Source organism: Rattus norvegicus, chromosome 1, assembly GCF_021556685.1.
Source record: "Rattus norvegicus strain SHRSP/BbbUtx chromosome 1, alternate assembly SHRSP_T2T, whole genome shotgun sequence".
Lineage (NCBI taxonomy): Eukaryota > Metazoa > Chordata > Mammalia > Rodentia > Muridae > Rattus > Rattus norvegicus.
The window spans coordinates 225,313,653-225,331,388 of NC_141534.1; the positions used below are offsets into that span (position 1 = coordinate 225,313,653).

Here is a 17,736-nt window from a genome sequence, read left to right on the forward strand (position 1 = left end):
ATGGCAGCTTCCTACAATCTATCTTCATCTTCACTGTTAGGGATTAAAGGTATGTAGTAAGGATACGTCTGTATTCTAGCCAGAGAGATTAACAGTGTGTCATTCCAGCCAGACCACAAAGATCTAGAAGGTCTTTGGATGTGATCCTTTGCCAGAGCAGCCATGTTGCTAGATTAAAATTCCTCTATGATCTCATTAGTTTCAATTGATATATTTACATTAATTATTTCATCCTTAATTTAATGTTGATAGAATCAAGAAGCTCATGTATTTTTGTTTAGATTTTCCAGCTTAGAGAGGGATACATATTTTAAAGTATGTCCTTAGGTTCCTTTAAATTCCCACAATGCCTGTTGTAATGTCTCTCAATGCAAAGAATTAATCTTTTCTTTAAAAAGATCTTTATCGATATTTTTAATAAACAATCACCAGTATATTTATTTCTAGTGAGTGTTACAGCAAAGTTCTGAAAGAAATTTTAAGGACATAAAGGCTATGTGTTGTGCACAAATTGTTGCTCTTCTATTTCTAAAATCATGTAAAATTTTTGTAACATCCTGGTATCATCATGCATGTACAATGTGTTGCCATTCAGTGTTATTGCTCTGGTGCTTATTGTGGCTTATACTAATAAATCCTTCACAGATAGACTAGTACATGTTAAGAGTCATCAGGATACATTGTAAAGAGATTCATTTAAATAGGCTAAACATCACTGCCTGAGTTTGGAATAAGAATAATACTGCTACAGAAAAATCAGGACACATGCAAGTGTGTTTTAATTTCTATACTGATTTTTGTTTATATTCTCTTGTGTTTTCTTAAAATAAAAGTAGTTCTCCATGAGTATCAAGAATCATATCTGTTGGTATATATTATTGTTTATAACATTGTTATTCATGTACCATACTGACAAACTAAATTTACCATTTTAGCTATAGGAAACTAAGTTAATTATAGCACTATATAATTCTTTGGTGACAATATGCAATACTAAAGTTTGTGCCTTCATTATTTATTGTATTCAAATGATAGAACTTAATTGAAGAATCTTGAACTTCCTGGTCAAATGTGATGATTTGTAGTTATGATATCTGCATCTGACAATTGTATGTTGACAAATGAATCTCAATAATTTTATGTTAGCTCCAGTGTTTATATTCCTTGGATACAATGGCATCTCTTCTACCATAAGAAATGCTTTCTGATATATAGATTTATATACATTACTCTAGGGTGGTATCCACATGACAGGTATTTATGGCTGTTTGATGAACTGTGAAGTACACTGTACTATAACACAAACTCTATCAGCAGAGTAAAACTGTGTGCAGACTACATAGTGAGCAAGTTTGTGTATACAATCACTCTCTACTTATTTTGTCCAAATAATTCTATGTGCAATTTTTATCAAGCTTTTCATTTTGTGGTGCATTTTCCCTGACAGAAGTTTGAGAGGACAACATGAATAGAACTAGCCTAAATTTGATAAGTACACACTGAAGTTATAAATGAATGAAAATATGGCTATCCCTATTTAGAAACCCAAAACAGCCATGCTATGGAGCCAAGTTACATATGTTGAAGGTTTGTATTGCAATACATCAATAAACTTCCCTAAATGAATTGAGCCATACTGTGTTTATCATATGTACACTGAGGTTGCAAAAGAAAGCTTAAAATGTTTTCTTTTTAAAAAATGTGTTTTGGTTTGGCATGAGACTTGGAGCTGAGCAAAGTGAAATAACCAGAGACCTCTTTAAATCTATCTCACATCACACTTTCCTGTACCAGGACCACTTCCTTCTGTGCAAACAGAAATAGGCTGCAACTTCAGTCCCTTCCCCACTTCCAAGTGGAGAAAGGGTAAACTTGAGTCATGATAGAAAGGACAATGCCATCAACTACAACAAAGGGAATTCTCAAGGAAGATAAAATAAGCTACATGTTCTGAAGTAACCCACATACAGTGAAATTATGACCCTTCTATCTTTATACACATGGGGACAGTTTTCATGCACTATTATAGTCTCATATTATATATCCTTAAATCATCTGGCAAAAGTTCCTGCCTCTGCCTAATGCTGGCTCTAATTTAGGATGAACAACTGCTCTCATAAAGAAAAACTGCGGCGGCGGCTGTTTATTAGGCTGCAGAAAGGTCTCACTGACTAATGTCTCAGGATTAAATGAATGTGGAATAATAAGAGCTGATTTATTTGTGCTCTGCTAGGATAAAGCTGCCACTGATTTTACAAGAAACTATTCATCTGAGGCCCACTATAGCTAGTAAATTGTGACTGTTGCCGAAATTAGTCTCCAGGCCTTCGTGTAATCTACAGTGTGAAGGAGCAGAGTGGTAATAAAGCCATTGTGGGCACTTGGTTTATTTAAAAGGTCTCCCCTTATCCCCATCTTCGGGGATTCTAAAAAAATCCACCTTCTGAGATCTCTTTTAGAAATTTACCATCCCTTGCCCATGAGCTACATTTCTAGCTGAAGACTTTAGGGTTGGAATTAAAAGTATACAACCCACAATAAATACACAGCGAAGAGGCCACATCTGTCATCTATTATTTTGACCCAACACACAACAAAGGAATATTTCTAGTGACAATCAGAATGCAGCAATCTCAGCACAAAAAGAATCGTAAGGAAGAATGAGGATTCTACCTCTTAAAGGTGTCTTCACAAGACCTCCAAACCCATCATCTCCGAAGTCATTGAGTTTTTATAAAGAGCTCTGGTCTAGGAATTTTCACTAGATAAAATGTTCACAAGCCAATGGAAAAGGTTCACAAGCCAATGGAAAAGCCAACCTCCAAGAAATCAGTAAAAGGAAGTACAGCTGAGAAAACAAGTTCCTGCTCACTGTGATGGTCCCAGGGAGTGTTAGAGCCAATAGAGATAACCCTAGTGCTTCAGAGAACAGAGCTTTCAGACTCTAGAGTCCTATGTTAGAAACCATTTCTTACTCCATCTCACCATTGTTATCCAATTGTTGAACTAAAAATCAAACAAAAACAAGCAAAGAATAACCCCACACGTTACCACAAACCAATCAATTTGCAATTGCTTCTCTGGTGAACTGTCTCCTCCATCTCATCAGTAACAGTCCTATCAGAAATCCCTTCAAGTTGTTCTTCATAGTATTTGGCCCAGTTTGCCACATTGTTTATGAGAGCATGATAGTATTCACAGTTTATGACCGAAATGATGAAAACAGCAGCAGCAACAGAGGATTTGCACGGTGCTCTCTGTGTGCCTACCATCGTCAGAAACACCTAACACAACAGCATCTCAGATTAGTCTTAGTGGAAAGGGACAATTGTCTCCATTTTTACAATAAAGATATAAGAGGGTAAGAAGACAATATGTGCCTAATTTTAAGCAGGAAAAAAAGGTGTGTGTGTGTGTGTGTGTGTGTGTGTGTGTGTGTGTGTGTGTGTGTGCGCGCAAATTTGGTTACCTATGTAGAATATCACCAGAATGTGAAAATGAGTCTATGTTAAAACTCATCCTATTAATGTAAGTGTGATCATACTTAATTTAGATATCTATAATCTCACTTTCTCTGATTGCTTTGTTACCAGTCTCGTGCCATGCTTCCTTTTCATGTACTATAATTAGAAACAGATCCCATATTAGGCACAGAAATTCAAACCTGTAATCCCACCCCTTAAGAGACTGAGGTAGGAGAGTCAAATATTTTAAGATAGCTTAGCCACATAGCAAGATTCTGTTTATTGAGCAAACAAACAGAAATATAACCCCTAATGGCCCTGGTTTCCCAACTATGTTTCCCAATGTCATATCTTCTCATAGGTGATCATTTGGTCCCATGATTTAGGACAAGAAGGAAGTGGTAATGCCTGATGCCTAAGAAGTTTCTGGTGTAGTCAGATGATCAATGATATGAGAAAAGAGTGGAGGTGGAGAAGTCAGCATCCCAAAGCTAGTGCATGACTAATATCCTCTCTGATTTCTCAAATCACATTGCAATATTCAAGACAAATGGCCATCTAGAAACTTGGTCACCAGCAGAATTCTTCCTAGCTAGCCCAGAACAGACATAGGCATCAATGTGCTTTTGCTCCATGTATATAATAAAACTACCTTCACTCTTAACGGATGAAATAATCTATTTGATGATAGCTTACTCCAGCTTACATTAGAGCTACAATTTCATTGTAAGTTTTGGTACACTGGGGTCAGGGGAGTAGAAAGAATCCATTGAGCATTGTAAAGATGTCAGCCTGGAATTCATCTATAACAGTCTGAGATGTAAAATGTTTCCTGTGCTTCATGATTTCCTCCTCCTGTAAGACCAGGAAATGATTCTACAAGAAGCACCTTTTCTCCATTATAGAACTCGTTGCTTTAATTAGCCACTGTGTCAAAGCTAAAAGTGAATAGTAGTTATTGTCCATTGTTCTGCTTCTCTATTCATCACTGAATCTGCCTTTACCAACTCATAAACAAAGGTGATTTCAAACATCTACTTTTCCTACCTTTTAGTTTCATAAGTGTAAGTATGAAAATGTTGCTTTTATGGAAGAGATATTGGCTTGGTTCTTGGTTCTCACAATGTTCCCCCTCAGATTAGGTATCATTGGCATCACCAGGAAGTGTCTTTATAACCAGTGTTACACTTATGGGATCAGAATATGAAGTTTAATAAGAATTCTTGGAAATTCATGTGTCCACTGGAGTGCTGGGAATACAGTGGAGGTATAGGCAAGCATGAGAGCTCTAACCAGAGCAAAGTCAACCTCATGTCATCCCTTGGGCCATCCTCCTCGTTTTCTAAGGCTGAGTCTCTCACCACCTGGCGTTCACCAACTGTGCTGCTGACTGGGCAGCAAGCTTAAGGAATCCACTTGTCTTACCCTACCCAAGCTGGAATTATAAGCATGAGTTATTGATTCTAGGGAATCAAACGTGGGTTCTCATGCTTACATAGCAAGCCTGTACACAAAGTTAGTGAATGCTCTCAGTTAAAAGACTCCTTTATTATTTTCCCCTTACAGCAGTGTGCCTATAGAACTCAACATCTGCAAAGACTACTGAATTGGAAACAGAAGGCTCAGGCACTCCCACCACTCAGTCTGCTTTAGAAGCTTTTAGAAGTTTCCAGAACTGCCACTTCATCATCAGAAACCTGCCTGTGTCCACAAAGTTCTTTCTTTCCAGGGCTACACATGTTTTCTTGGATATCTGTTGAAAATATTTTAAACATCAGATATGTCTTGACTTTCAACTTAATGATTTTCAATTTCAATATAAATTTAATATGTACTCATAACAATTAACATACAGTTACACTGATGCTTCAATTCATGCATACATGCATGAGATTTATTATTATTATTATTTTGAGTTAGAAAGGCTCTGTCAGGTTTCTTACTTGATTTTGCCTATCTCTTTAATTAGCCATACTAAAGATACTGTACAAAAAATATATGCTACTATTAAAGAAAGTCATAAAATGTTCATTTGGTTAAAACTGACTGAGGGAAGAATGTTGAATGTTTTCTTTAAGCTGAACTTTAGAGTCCAATCAGGGAGCCACAGATTATGATATTATTCAAGTATCTTAGAGCCTTCACATGAGAAAATCTTGATAGGCACACTTATGAATCAAGATTTTCATGTCTACTCCTGAAAACTAATCAGCAGATAATATATCGTCCTAGTGCAGCCAAAGTTCAACTAATCCCAAGAAGCTTTCTGAGTGCTTCCCAAGTGAGTGGATTATTATTTATTTCATGGTGAATAAGAAAGCACAATGGACAGGCCCACCTTTACAGACCAAACTTATCAGCCAACCAGCTGTTTGATTCTGATCACTTCAACGAAAATCATGTTAAACTGATATGATTGAAACTAGAGTTGGTCAGCAAAATCAAGTTTTTAACAAAGTAGAAAATATATTTAAATTGTATCTTAAATGTTTTCTCCCATTTTACTTTAAAAGGCAAATTTGATCCTACTCTGTATTGTGTAACCCAGTCTTTTCTTGGAATACAGCATTCCAATTAGAGTTCCTCATTGATTTTCCTGTAGAATCCTTATCCATAATGCATTGTCTATGATTTTCAATTTCTGAACTTTCTAAAGAACTTAACGTTCAGCAATCAAGCTGAGAGTGAGGAATTTCTATATTTTATCTCTTCCAACCTTTTAATATATTTTGCCCACATTTAATATAGCAATGTTATGGCTATTAATATAGAAAGAACTTCTAAAGTTCCCAATATAATTTGGTTGCTGGATCTGTCATTCAACATCACCCTCCCCTTCCCACATTTCCTTTCCCTAGGGCATCAAGTCTCTACAGGATTAGGATCATCCTTTCTTATTGAGGCCAGACAAAGCAGTCTATGTTACATATGTTCTGAGAGGCCACAGCCAACTCTATGTATGCTTTTTGGTTGGTGGCTTGGTCTCTGGGAGCTCCCTGGGGTCCAGGTTAGTTGATACTGTCAGTTTTCCTATGCGGTTGCCAACCTCTTTGGCTACTTCAATCCTTCCCCTAACTCTTCTATAGGGGTCTCCAACCTCAGTCCAATGATTGGCTAAATATCTGCATCTGTCTCAGTCAGCTGCTGATAGAGTCTCTCAGAGGACAGCCATGCTAGGCTCCTGTCCGCAAGCACAACATAGAATCAGTAATAGTGTCAGGGTTTGGTGCCTGCCCATGGGATGGATCCCAAGTTGTGCCAGTCACTAGACAACTTTCCTTCAATCTCTGTTCTATTTTTGTCCCTGCATTTCTTTTAGACAGGAACAATTCTGGGTCACTAATATATATATATATATATATATATATATATATATATATATATATATATATATATCTCCTTACTTTTATTTTTCTACCTTCTTGAAGTAGTACTGTACCTTACAGAGCTTACAAGGTGAATATCTTGGCTAGGTCAGATGGATCATTTACAAGACACAATCATTTTATACATTTCAAGCCTTACAACCTATATGACAAACAAATAAATAATATTTCTAAACTCTTCTTATAACTTAATTTCCCCATGTCAGATAACATAGAAATGATGATATTTAACTGCCAAGCTATAATGACTCCAGGAGTAGTCCTGGCCCCTCTCTCTCTCTCTCTCTCTCTCTCTCTCTCTCTCTCTCTCTCTCTCTCTCTCTCTTTCACACACACACACACACACACACACACACACACACACATACATATATGTATATATATGTATATATGTTATTTTGGGTTTATGCTATAATTATACATTTCAGTCTTGATTCTGAATGAAGCATTTTTACTGCTGTCATTACAACATTAATGTGTTCATTTAATCTAGCATTTCACATTTATTATGCAAAATTGCAAGTTATTATCTACTCTCACTTAAGATTATCAAGGTCTTTCTATGGTGCCTTTCTATTCCCAAATATGGTACCTATGTGAATTATAAACTGGCATACCAGATTGACTGGTTCTAAGATATTATTTTGTAAATATACCTCCAAGCTAGACCTGGACTAAGATGATCATGAAGAAATCTTCATCTCACTTAAAAAGAATAATAAAAAATACTGGTAAATTTTTCATTAGAAAATCCAGTTCTGAGATTTCGAGTTTGTGGCCCTAAGTTAAATTCAGCATAGAACATGATGGCCCATAGTGGCTTAGATGTCGTGTATGAGTTGTCAACATTTAAAAATCAAATTTTCACAAAACCTCACAATTTCAGTTTCTATTGAAAATTGTCAAATGTGTTCACCCAACCAACTTCCACCTGGCAACCATTCCAGTTGGGCAACCCCATGGGATATCTTACCCTTCACAGTCACTGTTAGCTCCCAATAGTTATTCGTGTCTTTGTGTTCAGTTACTCAGCTCTCTAGATAGACGCAGCAAATGTTTGCATCCAAAACTTCTAATCCACATATCTTAGTGAACAAATAAGTTGAAGTTTAATGATTATAATTCAAGGCGGCCTTTGCTGCCATTGAGAGGTCAGCTTGCAACGATTTTCTGATGAGTAAGTTGTATGAACTAAAACAAAGAGTTTTACTGAATTTATAGTAAATTTATAGCAACCTCATTCTATTTTATCCTTTTTAAGGCATGGGTTTTCTGCTAGATCATAGCAAGAAGCTACAATAATCAGACAAGATTTATTCTTTATGTTTATCATCACAATACAACTCATCCTGTAGAATTCCCCAGGCCATTACTCTACTTTTCCAATTCAGTAAGCAAAGATGATGTGTGATGACTTTCCGAGTTGCTCAAAGCTGCCACTGTGAACATGAGAATCTAGCGATTCAAATGAGTTACTTTCATCATTATTTTGGTATTTCAAATAGATTTTACATAGGTGAGCAAAACTCAAGTAAATTTGGGGTGAAGGTACCACATCATGACCAACGTCTATTTGCATTGTACTTAATTTCAGCAACGATGACGTCTTAACAAATAAGGGTTGTGCATTCCCCATAGTAACACATAGGAAAAGAGTAAAACCAGATCTTTCCTGCTATATTCACTCATCATACTCATAAATTGCTTGGTGATATGGTCCTTGGGTCATTTGATTTTAATTCCAATTGTCAAGTTGTTTTTAAATCATGTAACAAAATGACATTGTGATGGGAATTCAATGAGAAGAATTTTAGCCTGTGAAATTCTGTGCTCATAAAAACGTATGCTGGGATATAATATAAGAGCTTGTTTGGGTCAAAAGTTAAAATATTGTAACTGAATGAGACAAATTCTATAAGAAGGAACTTTAAGATTTTAATCTTCTCACCGGCCTTCTTGGATAAGAGACAGTTGTAAACTCAATGTTAGGCCTTCACTAAATCATTTAGATGGACCACTTAACACTAATTCTTCTTGCAACTTGCCAAAATGCAGAGCAATACATAATCCAATAATATGCTTTTAGTTTTCGAGATGCCAAGACAACCATGCATTCAATTCTCCCCGTCAGCTGGCTTCATCCAAACGGCCGTCAACAGATTCCATCTTGACCTTCTGGGGAAAGAAAAAGGAGAGACACTGGGTTTTCTATAATTTTACCAACAAATACATGCTGGGTGACACAGAACATGGAGACCATACCGGACTTTGTCACTCATTAGGAAGGGCATGTGTGAGAAGAAAGTAAAAAACAGCCCACTGATTTCTACTTAATTTCAAGATGCTAATTGGAACAGCAGGGGGAGATAGCATTCTCAGCCTCTCCCAAAAGAATATCAGTTGTCACCACTTGCTTCTAGCTACAGTTTGCTTTAGCTCTCTGTTGTGCAAAAATCAACCAACTCTATAGGATACAAGCTCCTTAGAATACGTCCATCTGTCTTGAAAATGTGCCAGAAGTGCACTTTTGAAAAGTGCAAGCCTTTACACTGGGTTTCTATTCAACTATGAAGTAGAACTAAATGAAGAAATAGGGCTTTTGAAAAAGACCAGTTGGGCTTATTTTCATAGCTAAATATATCTCTAGAGCTCTTATAACACACAAGGCTATCAAACCTGGGAATCTTTTGTTGCATTATAGAATGTTGATAATTTAAAATTCCATTGTTTTTTCCAATCAAAACAACTTTCATGTTTTCAGGACAAAATAGGCTCATGGTACAAGACTGGCTATAGGTTCAGAGGAACAAGTCTGCAACCCAAAGACCCTTGTGTTCAGTGTTACTTGATGACTTTAGATTAAATGCATAAAAAGGTAGAACCCTAAATCCTACCATCAGCAAAGGATTCGCCATGCATGCTCTTCAGCATAAGGGAGGATAAATTCCATTAATACGTGTTGCTGAAAATGCAGCTAAGCCTGGAGTAAGGGCTATTTTTCCGTTGTCAACGACTACATCTGAAAATAACTAAAATGCCAAAATTGGGGGTGCACATGCCTATGGGAAATTTGTGCTTAATTTTGAACAGACACACCTTTAATTAAGATCTTGAGGCAAAAAGATACGACTTAAATCCAGATCATTTGAGCTAGGAAACCCCACCTCTAATAATCTGGTCAATGCCTTTTACTGGAAGCCTATATAAGGACATTGGAGAAGGAAGCTTTTGCTCTTTGCCTGCTTGCTCTCACCTTGCTAACAAGTTCCCTTCTTCACTGGCATTAGCATGTACTTCTTCAGGATTCCAGCATATACTAAAGACCAGCTGAAACATCCAGCCTTCTGGAGTGAGCAACTGTTAGATTCTTGGACTTTCTGTTCCTAATCAGCCATTGTTGGATTAGCTAGAACGCAGCGTAAGTTGTTCTAATAGATGCCCTTGATATATATATATATATATATATATATATATATATATATATATATATATATATATATATATGTATATGTATATATATATATACATACATACATACATACATATATATATATATATATATCCATCATCTCTATCTGTATGTATAAAGAAAGTGAGAGAGAAAGACAGAGGGGGGGTTCTATAGAACCCTGACTAGTATGTGCTGTGGCTTAATTTCAGTTTGAATGTTCCTCTCAAAGGTTCATGTAGTGTTGGGAAGTTCTACATCCCATTAGACCTGGGATCCAGAAGGAGCTCATGGAAGTGCCACTCTCATGGATGGATGTGTTACCTTACAGGAATTGTTCACCCAAGATGTCTGAGAACCTTCAATGATTGTACATAGTTTCTGCTGTCTCAGCTCACTCTTTCTGGCTTCATGACTTAGATTCATATTCTTCGTTTAACGCATATACATTGTGATGCCAGTCACCAGGTTCTGATGTAACCATAGGCTCTCAACAGAGCCAGGGAGATGCAGGGACAGTATTATACAAGAACTGTCAACTAAATAATTTTTTTCTTTACTATTTACCCACCCTCTGTCATTTTCTAAAAAAGGCAGAAAATAGACTAAAACAATATGGTAACAAAAAGTGTTGTTTCCTTCTTCTGCACAGAGATAGGCAGGGGACAAAGGGCTGTGAATCATCCTCAACAAGTGTCTTCTTTGTACCTATGGGTACAAAGCTATTTCACCACTGTAAGCCAGCAAAGCAAAAAGTAAAGAAGATAAAAGTCATGTTCTCACTAACAAAAAATCCTAGAAGTAACACACACAGAGACAGCACACATTTTGAACTAAAGGAGTTAGCCAAAGATGGGAAGCAGAGAGAACTCAAATCAATTTTGAAAATTATGTGGTCAACAAGCCCTTTCTCTCACAAGAGTTTCAGAAAAGCCTAACAAGCCTGAAACACAACAGAGCTAGTTACAAAACAATGTACTCAGAAAGTAAATCAACAGTTTGTTCTAAGAACTATGTGGGCATTGTCCAGATGAGAAGGAAGCACACACATGCATCAAATGCATCAAGTAACCATTGATGTGTGTAATAATATTTTTACCTCACATACTAGTGCCAGTCACATCCAACATGGAAATATGACATTTTGAGACAAGTGACAAAGGAAAAACCATGATGGACATGGAACATCCATGCCTGCAACTTCACGTCCATGTGCAATGATTACAATAGAACGTGCACTGACACCCAAGACAGAGAGTCTTTCACAATCTTTCACCTAATGCAGCTTGGGATTTTCCCATGTACATACCTGTCCCTGTATGTTCTAAGAACAAAGCATCCATCTTTTTCTTATAACTGGTCCTCTACTGAGCCTCCTAATCGAGAGCATACGAACACAAGGCTTGAGTAACGCCATGCGTTCTGCTTACAGTCCACAATTCCAAGTATACATCACATAGACTTCCTAGACAGGCAGGCAATAATCACTGTCTGTCAAATATCTATGCCTAAAAATACTTTCTAAGGAAGGACCTGCATCAGTCAGGGTAGAAAAGCTTTCAGTTTCCAGAGGAGCCAGAGTAGATGGGTGGGAATGCTAAAGTTAAATTTTGCCAATAAAGCAGAATCAGTCTGCTCTTCAAATTCCTTAAGCCATTCACCTACATAAGCGTGTATCCAATAGTTTCCAAAGAAGGAAAAATACACCTAGTACACAGTCAGATCACTTTCTGGTTTGTCTCAAATAGATTTTCCCTACTAAGCAATAGATAATGTTAAAATCGCCATCCCCTGTTATAGCACAAGTTTATAATTGGTCATAATGTGACAACTTTTTCAGAGTGGTTAACCACAGTCGAATCTTACCTTGGAGATGGACATTTCAGTTAGCTTCTCCTCCTCGTGGTTTTGTATTCTCCAATCTCTTCTACATCTTCCTAGGATCAGAAGGAAAGATGAAGCCAGGCATCGTGAGACCTAACACCCAAACAAGACTAAGGTCAAGCCATTTGACCCATCTTATCAAAACAAAGTTTGCCTCTTTGTGCCATTTTAAAGAAAAGCTAAAATAATTTCTCTGGAAAGAGTAAAAATGATTTACATGTCACAGTTTTAAGGAAAGGGCTAAGGAGTAGTGCTTTGAAATGCAGAATAGACATGAACCATTAGCAGAGCCCTCTCAACAGATAGATATAGGTTCCACCTATTTTGCCAAATATGCTGGGTTTCTATAGATATGAAAGTAGACGTAGCAACTGTAATGATGACTTCCAGAATATTCCTTTCTTCCACCATAATTTCCAGATAACGACCAGCTAGTGAACCTGGACCACAGACTGGGGACAATGTTGACTTCATAGTTGACCTACCTGAACATGAAGCACAGCAGAGACAAACCTTTGATATTTAATTCACTGATATGGGACTTGCAGGTTACCTACCTATGCTGATTGACAAAAGCCTCCATAACTAAATCCTTTCTACATTTAATGGACAACGAATGGCCACCCAATGTATGCCATGAACCCTGATAATTTCATCTTCACACCAACTTGCTATTTTACAGAAGTAGAAAGGGAGGCAACGTTGTGGTTCATGTCAGTGGCAGATGCAAGGTCTAAGTGGCCCAGACTCGGTGGAGAGAGAGAGAGAGAGAGAGAGAGAGAGAGAGAGAGAGAGAGAGAGAGAGAGATATCTGAATTCTGACTTCACCTCTGGCACTCATTTAATTACAGGCAGGATTCCATTTATTCATCAAACCCTTTCTAATCCATTTTTGACCACTACTTTTAGCCTCCCCAAAAGTTTATAGTTCCCAGTATTCCTGTGCATTAGAGATATTTTCTTCTTGAAATTGGCACATAACTGGTAAAAATCTAACCTTTAAAAATCACTGTCTTCAGAGAGCACAGGAAGAGCTCAGAAGTGAGAGTTAAAAGAACAATTTTCCTTTTAGTAATGTCTTCCCTCCAGACAAGGGTTACAAAGGCAGCAATCTGAATGATCGCCTCTCCTGGACTTCTTATTAGCTGTCCCCAGCGATGGCAGGACACGGGTTTTGCACCACGCTGCCACCGTCACTAGAGAAGCACTTATTTCTCCATTTTGTGGCTGAGCAGGTGCTGGCTGCAAAGCTGGACGGTGACCCAGTTTACTGCACTGAAGGAACAGAACAACGCCCCAGCTGGGGAGAAGACATTCCAGTTTCATGCTTTTCAGAGATGTTTGTATAGATAAATGGAAGTTTATGTGAGTACAGAGGATATATTGTCCTCCAGGTGCACATGTGTAAGTTCGATTCAGCCAGCAGTCATCATTATAATAACTGAGGTTTATAGAAGGTTCTTTTTCTAGAAGGATCCCAAAGAGCTTCACAAAACCCTCACAAATTACTGGCAAAAGCCTTCTTTCAGATCCACATGGAGAATCTCTGTGCTAATATTCTGCTTTCCCAGAACAAAACGACCAGATGTCAATGAAAGATTACCCACATGTCAGGAGAATAGAATATTGGAGTCAAAACTAACCATGGGGCCAGAACAAGTGGAATTTTGCCCCAAATACATATAATGGTTATGTCTCTGCCCACCTATGGTATTGTAAATGACAGCTGCTTACAGCATGCACACTGGTTCTACAGTGACAGTAAAAGAAAAAAATGTCATTGTTGTACCCTCCTGCAAACTTCCTGGGGGTTAGACATAAAGAATTGACCTCTGCATTTTTTTTCTTCTTGCCACATGTGACACAAGTTTGCTTGTTCCATGTTTAATAATATGGATAAAAACCAGCAATTCAAAGGAAAGCTATTCTTAAAAGAAAACAGCTCCAATATAAGCAGATTGTGGTTTCCACACAATAATAATTGTGGTTTAGCTAGGGTTCCCTTCTACACTTATAATCAGGACTTGAGTTGGAAGGAGATTCAAATTAAATCTTGCAGTTCTTTCTAGAGAATTGAATCATTTTTCTTTGATGTACCTTATTCATATTCAGACTAACCCACTCATACCATAAGGAAGAGGCCGAATTGAGTTTCACACTCAGTTCAAGGCCCAAATGAAATTTAAATATTATAGCAAGAATTAGTTATATTTACATATACTATGTGTGTTTTACTTAAAAGGTTATGCGTTTGAAATATTTTGTGTCTTTTAAGCCAAACAGATTTTTTTATGCCAAACTATATGTTATTGAGGCACATGTTAGAAATAATCACACATTTTCACATGAGTCTCTTTATTCAACTAAAAAGATACATTTTGAGGTGTAACTACATTGTAATAAGTCTTTAAAATCATACAATGGGGCCTGGACAGATGACTAAATAGTTAATACCACTTACTGCTCTTCCAAGGACCCAAGTTTAGTTCCCAGCATCATTCAGGTGGTTCATAACTGCCTGCAACTTCAAGGTATCTTATACTCCCCTCCAGCCTTCATAGTCCCTGTGCTCTCCTGGCATCATTGTTTCTGTCATGCACATGTACACAAACAGGTACATAAATAGTACATTGAAAACAAATCTTAAAACAATGTAAGTAAAGTTTTAAAAAACAATTATAAGTTCTACATTAAATAGTATACAACATGGGCAGCTTCAAATTATACCTTGAGTCCATATGAAAAATCAAGTTGGAGAGATAAAAATAAAAATACACATTTGTGTACTTGGAGAATTTAGTAACCTGCATAGGGTAGAAGAGTCAGAAGGTAAAACTTAATTTTAGACTTGAAGATTGAAAAGAATTAGAGCTATCTGGAGCTGACTGTTGACTTGTGGACAGTTGTGAACATTCTGATAGATGTTCAAAACCAAACTTGTGACCTCTGGAAAAGCAGTAAGGGGCTGTTAACCACTGAGCAACCTCCCTAGCCACACCTTACCCCATGTGATTTTCAGACTCCTATTACAATGTAGTCATATCCCATCAAGGACAAGGACATCCATGTGGCTGTTGTCCCTCTCTTCTGTCTTCTTACCTAGTCTTTATTCCTGCATTGAAGGCCAGCAAATGTAGGTGCCAGTGGGAGACATTTCTAAGTAACCCAAAGGTGTGATTTTGCTCACTGAAGAGTGAAGTCCCAAACATGTAGGATGCCTACCATTAAGATCTGGAAGAGCGTGACACCTTGAGTATTTTTGATGAGGTACTTACCCTTTGTGAGTGGTCACTGGAAAGACCAAAAACACAAGTGACAGGTGGCTCCCTGCTTCCACTCTGAACCACATACATTGGAAACATGAATTGGAGTAAGGCTTTGTAAATGGAGCACAGGCAGACATATGTATAAAGTGTCAAGAGATTATACATGGAGGATAGACCTCGCACACTCAGAACAGAGAATAAATGGTAATTGGATTATGAAAAGTCAAAGAACAAAAAATAGCTACATCACAGGTGGCAACATAAGGGAAATATATGAAGTTTTTATAAAGCCACAAGAAACTATGAATGACCCATTATAACAAGAAAATAAAGGTGTTAAAAATGTTAGTCCTTAGTCTGGAGATGGAGGCCAGCACTAGAATAGCCGCCTAGTTCACAGGAGGCCATTGATTCTACAAAACCATTGGGGAAAAGAGAGTTTTATCTGATTAACAGCAACAAAAAATGATTATTAAGGTAATGCTATGATACTTATCACCCATCATGTTGGTTTTAAAACTAATGCTATGAAAGTCATACTGCTATAGGAAGTATATATGATTATATTTTTTCTGCATTGGTGTTTGAAAATAATGTTTTCATGTCATTTGGTTCAAGAACTTTATTTTTATTTGTTTAATACAAATAAATAACCAAGAACACATAAACTATGGTGATGGTTTGCATATACTTGGCTCAGTGAGTGGCACTATTAGAAGGTGTGGCCTTGTTGGAGGAAGTGTGTCATTGTGGGGGTGGGCTTGGAGACCCTCCTCCTAGCTGCCTAAGGATGCCCAGTCTGTTCCTGGCTTCCTTCAGATGAAGATGTAGAACTCTCAGCTCCTTCTGCACCATGCCGGATGCTGCCATGCTCTCACCTTGATGATAATGGATTGAACCTCTAAACCTGTAAACCAGTCCCAATTAAATTTTGTCTTTATGAGACGTGCCTTGTCATGGTGTCTGTTCACAGCAGTAAAATCCAAGCTAGGACAACTATGTATTCAAAATACATTCTCCAAAATATTTTTTTAAATAACAGTTCACAATTAGAAGCAATTCTAATATCCTTGTGTAGGAGGAAACTGATTAAGTAAATCCCACAAAGTTGAGAAAACAGTACTGTGTAGTCTTTCAACGGGGTGCTGTTGTTTTCTTCTGTTTGTTTGTGGTTGATTGGTTTTAAGATGGGACCTTATATAGCTCAGGCTGGGCTCAAAGTCACTGAGTAACCAGGGCAGTCCCTGAACGGATGGGTCCTATTCCCCGAGCTGATAAAATTACAAGTGTGGCTTTATAGTATTCTATCTTCAATAGATAAAATATGATATTCAATTAATACATATCGCATGATCCCATCTAGTTTTCTAAAAGTTATACACAGTGAGTAGAACAAGTTGAAGTCGAACATGAAAAAGATTATAGATAACTTTCTATAATTACCAGGTGTTCCTTTTGTTATAAGAAAAACACGTGATTTTTTTAAAGGCACTGACTTACACAATTTTCTTAGAAGCAAATGAACATCTAGCTGTAATTTTATTTTTGTCAGAAACACCGAAATCTTCCAAAACATAAGCCAGAGTGTCTGAAGAAAAGGCTTAGAGAAAATAATCCAAACAATGACAAGAAATCGGGTCCGAGGGCAGTACTGTTTCTAGTACACTAGCCTGATGTGCAAGCTAGCGACCATCACACACTGAACATCATTAAGGAGTAAGAATTCTTCAGGCCTCCAGCATCTTAGGCTCTATGTAAACTTGAATACACAGTTACTAAACTCTGAAGTGAATCTTGCTACTGCTATTAGAAATGGATGTCCTCTTGGGTGAGAGTAAGGTATCCTGACCCTACTGTAAGAATTGAGAGCTCTACTCCTGGTATTGCAACACTCCTGCACCACCACAGAGATCCAATCCTTGTTCTAATGTCTGCTCTACCACAGGGCACCATTTCCTGCTGCATTGTGACAGTATATGCGCATCATTGTACTGATACTTCTTCCCTTGTTTATGGACTGAATGTTTGTGTTGCCCCTTAAATTCAAATGCTAAGCCCTAACTTCCAGTGTGGATGTATTTGAAGACGAGATTGGAAGGATGAGCTTCTGATAGGCTTTTGATAGATACCTTGACACAAACCTTAGTCACCTGGAAAGAGGGACCACAACTGAAAAGTTATGCTCATCAGATTGGTCCATTAGACCTTTTCTTTATTAATGATTGCTGCAGGGAACAGCCTACTGTGGGCAACGCCTTCTCTAGGGAAATGAGTCTGAGGCATAAAAA

At 37.5% G+C, this 17,736-nt stretch overlaps 1 protein-coding gene across 1 annotated transcript in view; it reads right to left on the bottom strand.

Annotated features, from left to right (window-relative positions):
• Positions 1-8,144: 8,144 nt before the first annotated feature.
• Positions 8,145-17,736, bottom strand: part of LOC148007869 (uncharacterized) — a 33,404-nt gene continuing 23,812 nt past the window's right edge. Inside the window, exons 3-4 of the mRNA XM_087601593.1 lie at positions 12,165-12,235; positions 8,145-9,025 (exon numbers count right to left, since the gene is read on the bottom strand). Coding sequence (XP_087457719.1) covers positions 8,978-9,025; positions 12,165-12,235 — 119 coding nt within the window. The 3' untranslated portion in view covers positions 8,145-8,977. The remainder of the gene's footprint in view (positions 9,026-12,164; positions 12,236-17,736) is intronic.